Source organism: Solanum tuberosum, unplaced genomic scaffold, assembly GCF_000226075.1.
Source record: "Solanum tuberosum cultivar DM 1-3 516 R44 unplaced genomic scaffold, SolTub_3.0 scf00427, whole genome shotgun sequence".
NCBI classification, from domain to species: Eukaryota; Viridiplantae; Streptophyta; class Magnoliopsida; order Solanales; family Solanaceae; genus Solanum; species Solanum tuberosum.
In genome coordinates this window covers 137575-147194 of record NW_006239351.1, presented here as the reverse complement: position 1 = coordinate 147194, position 9620 = coordinate 137575, and the positions used below count along the sequence as shown (strand labels likewise).

The following is a 9620-nucleotide window of genomic DNA, read 5'->3' as shown; positions in this document are numbered from 1 at the left end:
ATTAATTTTGTGTACTACCATAAATTTCACAACACCATTTTTATGGTGACCATCTCCTTCAAGGAGAAAATTATTATTATTGTCATGGCTAATATTATCACATGCAAGACATATTTCTTGACAACCAATAACAAATTTGTGTTGCCACACAACAATATTTATTTTGATCATTGCCACAACCTTTATAAGAAAGAATTATTAATTTCTTTTGTCCTCCAACAGTTCATAATAAAACATACCACAATATTTATGTAGTACTCAAAGTATATGACCAAAATGACCATTCATGTCAAAAATCTCAAACCTACCATAGAGGTGAGATGTGACATTTTATCTAACCATACATGAACATGTCTTTATCCAAACGAACACAAGTCACATTCTCTTCAAGAAATGGCCATAACCATTTGTACATGCTCCATAAGTTTTTATTAGTCATACTTTGACATTATCAAATTTATTTGACCCACCTCAACATCACTATAAAAGTACTAAATGTACTACCACTTTGTATTTCTTTATTTTGCTGAAGGATTTACAAAACTTTCAAATTGGGTTGCACCAACAACAATATGGCCAATAACTTTTCATACCACTTTAATGGATAAAAATTACCTTCACATTTTGAAGGATCATCTTAAGAACCCATATTGTTCTTCCTTTTAATTACCATAATGATGACCATTAACATTTTACCACACCCATATTCATATATTAAATCACTTGTCTTCTTTCAGACATATTATACACTGCTACCACATTCACAGAAGAATGGAGAAAATTAATTGGGCAAATTTCATGGCTTTTAGTCAAAAGTATATAACTTTATGTTAGTCATCATCATATCATCACTATAGTGCATTAGGACTTAAACACAATGTCTTGCCCATATAAAAACGTCTTTGGTCATAAATTAATGGGACTTGAACCCAACTTCTTATTATCATGGTGCACCGAGACTTTAACTCTGTGTCTTACCCACTTGGTGCGGTGAAACTTGAATTCACCGTCTTACCCTCAATCAATGTCTTGACAAACCAAATACGTTACCAAAAAAAATAATTATCGAAAATCATAAATATATCTGAATTTGACTTAAAGTACAAGAAAAATGAACAAAATCAATTAATTATAACAACATGTTGGAATCATATAAAAGTCCCAAGTTAAAATAAATTAAAACTTTTTAACATTCTTTCTCAATATTGTTACGAAGATTAAAATAATTTACTAATCATTTTAAAATAACCACAAAACAAACTTTGTTAGAAAAAATAATATATTAATAACTCAATAAGTAAATGTTTAAATAAAGAGGTGCAAAAGTAACCAATAATGATAATCCAATCAATATGTATATGCCACATAACTCAATAACTTATATTTTAATAAAACAAGATCATAAAGAACAATTTCTTTACAAATTATTAACTTACAAAATTAATTTTACTTTTTAAATATATAAGTGATCAAACTGATGGACTCATATAATTTTGAGATGGTAAGAAAACTAATGAAGCATAATCAAAAGTAAAATATAAAATAATTTATATGGTAATTTACCTTGTTTCCGAGAGAAAAATAAACACAAATATTTTTATCTTCTTTATATTTACTTTGCTTCAATCCTTCAATAGTAGAACAATTGCTGATAACATGTTATAAAACTAAAGCAAAATAAAACAAGAAATATAGAAGGTGAAAACAATAGAAATATAGAGACAAGATATGAGAGTATTCTTATTCTTCAAAGTATTCAAATGCATACAATATGAATCATTATGCCTCTATTTATAGTGTAACATAGAGACATACAAAAGGTTAGTCATAAACATGAATATAATGGGGGAGGTTATGGATGTGAAAGACTACAAGAGTAATAGTTATAAAAGTGGAGGTTATGATTATCTTCGTAATGGAGGAAAATAATGGAAATAATGGGTGAGAGTAACTTCGTGGTGTAGTGGATATCCACACTATAATATTTTATAACAGATTAAGCTTTATAAAGACGAAATTTTAATTTTAAGATTAAGTTTTTAAATAATATTTTTCAAAAAAATTGAAATCATGGAGTACATGGGAGCTTTTCCGGGCAGGACAGCAGGCGGCAGAAAAACACGCGTAATGATTTGGTAGCACATGGCTTTGGAGCGGGACCTTCTATTTTGAACTATCACTAATTTATCTTTCTTCCAATTCATAACATAATTCTATACCCACTGAGCTACAGATTCTTGCGGCCACACTACTTCTACTCCATTATCAATCTCAGATCTGTTGATACATTTGTATATATCCCATTTCGGAGCAGTTCGTTTGGGGCTATCAGTTATCAATTTTCTAGTTTGTGATTCTGGGTACTGGAGTAGAACTAGTGCCATTTATTGGAGAATTGGAAACCCTAGGTCAATGGCGGGGTCGGTACAACCAGAAGCCATACTGGAATGGCTTCAGAAGGAGATGGGGTACCAACCATTAGGGTCATACGCAGCTTCAAGCAAAGCAGCAATGCCTACTATTGATTCACTTCGCAAGATTTGCCGTGGTAATATGATACCCATTTGGAATTTCCTCTTGAATAGAGTGAAATCCGAGAAAACTGTTGAAAAAGTCCACCGGAATATTCTTGTACATGGACGAGATGATGGCAATGGAAATGTTAATGCTGTTGATTCTGGGAGGAGTAAAGGGAGGAGGAAGGAGAAGGTAGGGGTGGTTAGGGACAGTGGTTCAGGATCCTCTTCGAGTGTGGGGTTGGGTTCAGCTGAGAATAGTAGGGAATTTGCTTTGCAGGAAAGAGACTTGGCAGAGAAAGAGGTGGAAAGGCTTAGGCAGATAGTGAGACGTCAGCGGAAAGAGTTGAAGGCTAGGATGTTGGAGGTCTCAAGGGAGGAGGCTGAGCGTAAGCGCATGCTTGACGAGAGGTCTAACTACAGGTTTGTCAATTAGAATCAGCATATTGTAATATTATCTCTCAGCTATTCACAACTACAAACTTTGGATTTTTCTTTATTTTGATTCTGGTGATGAGCTAAGTATAGAGAAAATCTTCCTTCAATTCTTCATCTAAAACCTGTAATGTTCAAAGGCAAATCTAGTTCTTCTAGTAGTTAACTAAATTCACTATATCCCGCTCAGACTATGTATAGATTATCCAAAAAAAGAAAAAAAAGGAAATGTGTATATTACCTTGTCTATACCCACTCCAAATTCATTGACTCTAAATTTTGGGTTCACTCTGATGATATGAATGTGAGTTAACCTTGTAAGTATTACAACTGATTCACTGAAGGTGTGGGTGGTGGGAATCATGGGTTGGATTATTCCTTTCATCATTTTTAAACTCGCGTATTTTCTGTCCCTAAGCAACAAGAAACTGTGTCTAGATTGGTTGGCACGGGGCCATTGAGTATAGCTGATATTTATACTTTTAAACGCAGGCATAAACAAGTAATGCTGGAGGCTTATGATCAACAGTGTGAAGAAGCTGCAAAAATATTTTCCGAGTACCATAAACGTCTAAGTTATTATATTAACCAAGCAAGGAACGTTAAGCGGTCTAGTGTTGATTCTTCTGCTGAGGTGGTTACTACTTTTCAGGCAAATGAGAAAGATGTTTATCCGACTTTTAAAGGAACCAAAAGTGTGGAGGATGTCATTCTCATTGAAACAACATGGGAAAGAAATATCAGGAAGGCATGTGAATGTCTTGCTATGCAAATGGCTGAAAAGATTCGCAACTCTTTTCCTGCTTTTGAAGGAAATGGAATCCATATGAATTCTCTGTTACAAGCTGCCAAGTTGGGTATTGACCTTGATGGTGATTTACCCGATGAAGTAAGAGATGCAATTGTTAGTTGCCTGAAAAGTCCTCCCCAGTTGCTACAGGCAATCAATGCCTATGCTCAAAAGCTGAAGACTACAATTACTCGAGAAATAGAGAAAGTTGACGTTAGAGCTGATGCAGAGATTCTAAGGTAATCTGATCTTCTTAGAAATATCTTTAAAAAATATGGTAACTTTCTCAACAACAACAAAAAAAAATCTTTAAAAAAAATCATTTTTGGATTCCGTCTACCTTGGTTTCCATTGCTCTTTTCTCTGCTCAGTTTAATGAACAACTGAAAATTACTATAACTCATATTTTTCTATTTCCTGTTTCTTTTTGCAGTTGTTACCTGAGTTGGTAAATTTTGTTTTTATAGGAAATACATGTCTACTTCAGGAATATGACCAATAGTTTAATTGGTCAGATGTTGCCTTCGTCATATTTTAACATATCAAAACTCAAACTAATCAGAGATAAGTATCATACCAACTATAGTTGACACAAACTAGTTAGAGTTATACTTAGTTGATCTTATGCTTATATTAGGTTCGGAGTTGTGAAGAGTCTTTTTATTCTGGTTAGACTTGTATACCCGTTAGTGGTCAAGTGTAAGATTTTGAAAATATAATTTAGAGAATCCCTGGTTTGCCTTGCAAGATGAAACATTTAATATTAGAGTGAAATGGCCGTGAGAGCAGGGTGCATACAGAAGATTCATGTAGCTGATCCCAATTATTTGGTCTTGAAGCATAGTTCCACATTGTCTTGCCTGTCTTCTGTGCGTTGGCACTTGTCTGACCTGCGTGATGCAGTGCATCGACCACTGTATTATCCGTTAATCGCTCAATAATTTAGAGTTGCAATATCCCAAGTGTCATATACGCCTAGCTGAAAGGTGTGTGGGACTGCTATCCCGGTGTCTTACCCCAAAGTAATACAATACAAATACTTGAAAGATTGATGAAATGAAAGGGTAAACTAATTCAATTTATGTATTTTATAAAACATGTAATTTCTGACAAGGTAACCAATTTGAAAGGCATGGAGACCTTTTGCTTCCATTTGGTAGTTCTGATATCTGCTTGAACTCAGTTTATGATATTTGTGGCATGATGATGAACATATTCATTGATGTCAATTTTACCCTTTGAATCAGGTACAAGTACGAGAATGACAGAGTAATGGATGCTTCTTCTCCTGATGTAGCATCACCTTTACACTATCAACTTTATGGCAATGGCAAAATTGGAGGTGATACGTCTTCAAAAGGGAGTCAAAATCAACTTCTTGAGAGACAGGTCTTTCTATTTCATTCCTTATACTCCCTCAGTCCCTAATTACTTGTCCACTTTTGAATTGACACATCTATTAAGAAAATAATGATTTACGTAGTGAGTTTACCATTTTACCCCTATTAATTATGAAGTGGATGAATTAAAAACTTAAGATTTTCAAGAAGTTTTACCTTTTTTTCAAAGTAGTTATTTGAGGGTATAATAGGTAAAAATATTTTGTCCTTTCTAGATTTGTCAAAATGGACAAGTAATTAGGGACAACGAAAAAAGGAAAAGTGGACAAGTAATTAGGGACAGAGGGAGTAATAGTTTGCCACCTTCAACTAGTTGCTTTTGCAAAGTTCCTTGGGCTTTTTGTTTCTTGAAAACCTATTGGAACTCTTTGTAAACAATTGCTCCCTTCGACCTGAATTGGATCTTCAATTTGACTTGGTTATTAATTGAGTGTTTCCTGTCTATTACATTTCCTTAACAATTGTCGACTTGACATGGATGCTGTATATCGATTGTTATGCACTTGTGTTTATAGTTGTAAGACCTTTCATTTTTATAAGGGTCTGATTTTTTTGTCCGATGCAGAAAGCACATGTTCAGCAATTCTTGGCTACTGAAGATGCATTGAATAAAGCTGCAGAAGCGAGAAAGATGAGCCAACAGCTTTTAAAGCGTCTGCAAGGAACTGATGATGCAATCTCTTCACACTCACTAGTAATTGGAGGAACATCAAAGAGTATGAGCAGCCTTAGGCAACTTGAGGTTTGGCTTTTCTCTTATAAATCATAAAAATACTGTCTAGACAGTGGACCCCTGTGGTAAAATGGGATGCTATACCTTTCTGGATTTCTTTGGAGAACATCCTGAAGTTATGCCTGGGAAACTATTAGTTGCATTGTGATAATGTTACGAGGCTTACCGTATTTTTTTTGATTAAGTTTATAGATGTAAATATTAATCATATTGTCTTTTCGAGGTGTTATATAGTTGCCTCTGTACTGATATTTGCTTCCTGCGGTATCCTCATTCACACATTTCTCTATAGAGTGACAACTATTTTTTTTGAAGAAGGTAACTTGTATTATGAACAAAAAGAATACTCAGAAAAGTATTCCAGTAATACTTGCAACAAAATTACAGAGGGAGAGGTGACCCTACTAAGGCTTCAAAAATAATCTAAAATTCTAGGAATATCCTCTTCTTCTTGAGGATATTCATGTTTACACCAAAAAAAAAAGAAAAGGACTAACAGTTCTGCAGAGAGCAACTCTTGTTTTCGAAACATCTCTGGTTCCTTTCCATCCATATAGTCCACCAAATGCAGGCTGGGACAAGCTTCCATCGTGTCCCGACTGATTCCCATCTCTATTCCAGCAAGCTAGAGCCTCTTTGATGCTCCTTGGCATAGTCCAGCTTATGCCTCTTCAATTAATGAAAATCTGCCATAACTTCATAGTCTTTCTACATTGCAGTAAGAGATGATTTATTGTCTCAATCTCACATTCACAAAAAGAGCACCTAAAGCAAATTTGACGACCTTTTTTTCATAAGGTTGTCCTGGGTGAGTGTGGCATGTTTGGCTTGTAGCCAAGTGAAACATGCAACCTTGAAATGTACCTTGACTTTCCAGATTGTCTTCCAGGGCCAGCCACCACTCTGAGAGATGGGAGTTAAATCTTTGTATTGCTCCAGAATATTGAGTAGTTCAGCCACTTTGTTAATTTCCCAGTTGTTCAAGTGTTGTCTCCTAAACCTGAGATCCCACCCTTGATTGTCTCTCATTTCTCTGATTGTGGATACCTTTTGAAGGCTCAGGTTGAACAAGTCAGGATACTTGTTCTTCAAAGTTTCCTGTCCAACCCACACATCTTCCCAAAGTAGTGTTTTTCCCCCATTTCCCACCTTGATTTTACAGTTGTTTGCAAACTTGATCCACTGACCTCCATACTCCAGTCCCATAAGGTTGTGTGGGCATGTAGGTAGTCTATTTGTTCTCCATTCCAAACCTAGCCTTGATTGTATAGAGTGACAACTATTCTGACCCTTACTACACACACTATGCTTGTGTAAAACTACTAGTTTACTGTATTTGCTACTTGGATGTTGCTGGTTAAGTTTCACTCCCTATATCTTTCTTGTTATTGTCTCTTTTGTTGAGTATACGCTATCTTTTGTACTGGTTGTTATGTTTGCATATATCTCTCCTGTCACTTAGATTTGATGTTCTTGAGCTGAGGGTCTCTTGGAAACAGCCTCTCTACCTCCACGAGGTAGTGGTAAGGTCTGCGTACTATTTACCCTCCCCAGACCCCACCTAGTGGGATTCCACTGGGTTGTTGTTGTTGTTGATGTTGCTGGTTAAATGTTAGTCTTTTAAGCACTAAATATGAGACTGAGAGTATTGTGGAGTAGACAACTTACCAGAGAAATGATTTAGATCATTTCATTTTGATGATCTTTAAGGAAAGAAGATCCAGGTAACATTTGTTTTAGCTTATTGTTAGAACTGAGAAGTTTTGTGAAATCTTTTACCAAGTTTATTTGTAATAAACTCATGGCAAATGTATCTTCTCTTCCAAGAGAATGTATGTAGCTAACTTTTAAACTTCAAAGGAGGTGAGGTAATAGACTTGTAAGGTAGATAGAAAATGGAGAAAATAAATGTTAGATAAATACTTGTCTCTCATCAGTTGTGCAGGAGTTCTCAAAGTGATTTATAATATCTTGGGCTACTCCACCCATAGCCTTAAGGTTTCGGGTTGGATGCTCAGATTCTTTCGCATTGTATCAGAGCTAAACTTGGTGAACCGCATGCACAAACACATTCTCTCTTCATGTTCTATTGCTCTGAGCTTCTCTCTCTCAACTCAGCCTATGGAGTTGCTTTGAGCTTCTCTTTCTCAATTTAGACCGTTGAGCCAGAAGCTTTGATCCAAGTCAGCCTTAGCTTGTTGAACCTACTCTCATCTTAGCTTCAGGCCCACTCTTAAACTGTTGAGCTTGATATCTCTTTCTACCATCCACTCTTTAATCTTCTAAGAAAAAAACAGTTCTTCAATCCATCAGTTCATGTGTAAATCTAAAAGCCCTGTCACATGTGTGCGAGGATGTTAGAGAAGTACTTGCTCTTCATCGACTGAGTAAGGGTTTTCAAAGGTGTTGATGATGTCTTGGGCTACTCTATCCATAACCTTAAGGTTTTGGGTTGGTCAGATTCTTTCACATCTTGGTTTAGATTATGTCTTAGTGTAGGATGAAATTTTTTATTCTAACTTATCCACGATATTCTTCCCTTTTTCTTTGAAAAGCTTGTCGAAGAGGTTTTGGATTTGTTGAAGACATAAAAGTGTGCTCTCTCTAATAGCTTAAGCTTTTAAATGAGATGGTCACAAACTTCGACATGGTATTAGAGCAGACATAAGTCTTGGGTTTGAGTCTCATCCCCACCCATTATCAAAAAAGAATTTATACTTGCCCATAAAAAGAATCAGAGCCGCACTTGAAGGAGTGTAGTAAAGACATAAATAAGTAAAAGTGTGCTCTTTCTAATAGCTTACTCTTTTAGATGAGGGCACAAACTTTACAAGGTTGAATCTATCTTTTTTTTTTGATAAGGTAGGTAAGTTTAGGAAATTTATTTTTGGAGGAACAGTATCCTAGAAGGTGTGTGTTGATATTCAGCCTACTGGTGCTGTTCAATTAAAGGACCAAGGAGGATCCTATCCTAAAGGAGAAGGAGGAGGAGTAGGAGCTAGCTTTAGGGGCGGAATCGAATGATTACGAGATAAACAATGAGACAAAGGAGAGCACTTAGACAATTCACTTTGAGTACAGGAAAGTCTGCTGGTAGGAATTCCTCAGCAAGAAATGCTGCTTTACATTGATAAGACACTGTACTTTTGTTCTCAGCATAGGAATAACCGAAAAATAATGTTTTGTGACTTCTCCCCATCTACCTAAGACCTGATTGGTGGGAGTAAGCAGGCACTCTGTGAAATTGTAGTCTGGCAAGCTGGTCCTGACACCACCATAAAAAAACATTGTGTACTTTCCTTTCGTTTGTGTACTTGTGTAGTGCTTTCTCTTGGTAGTTTCAAATATGCTGGTCTCATGTGTGATCGTATAATCTTCTCTTGCTCAATTACCTGTACTACCTATTTATTGATTTTGTACGTGTGGGATGTCCTAGCAATTTTCTTCTACTTTTTGTAGTTGGAGGTCTGGACAAAGGAAAGAGAAGCAGCTGGACTAAAAGCTAGTGTGAACACACTGATGTCTGAAATACAACGTTTAAATAAATTGTGCGCGGAGAGAAAAGAAGCTGAAGATTCTTTGAGAAAGAAATGGAAGAAGATTGAAGAGTTTGATGCTCGCAGATCAGAGCTGGAATCCATTTATAGTGCCTTACTAAAGGCAAGCATGGTATGACTGAAATTATGTGTGTCTATGCGGTGCAATGTGTTGTTATACAAGTCTTCTCTTTTTTCTTTTTTTTTTTT

General features: G+C 35.8%; 1 protein-coding gene across 1 annotated transcript in view; it reads left to right on the top strand.

Annotated features, from left to right (window-relative positions):
- The first annotated feature begins 2227 nt into the window (after nt 1-2227).
- Nucleotides 2228-9620, top strand: part of LOC102598591 (AUGMIN subunit 5) — a 24003-nt gene continuing 16610 nt past the window's right edge. Inside the window, exons 1-5 of the mRNA XM_006363195.2 lie at nt 2228-2939; nt 3444-3980; nt 4989-5130; nt 5707-5883; nt 9334-9543. Of these exons, the coding sequence (XP_006363257.1) occupies nt 2413-2939; nt 3444-3980; nt 4989-5130; nt 5707-5883; nt 9334-9543 (1593 nt within the window). The 5' untranslated portion in view covers nt 2228-2412. The remainder of the gene's footprint in view (nt 2940-3443; nt 3981-4988; nt 5131-5706; nt 5884-9333; nt 9544-9620) is intronic.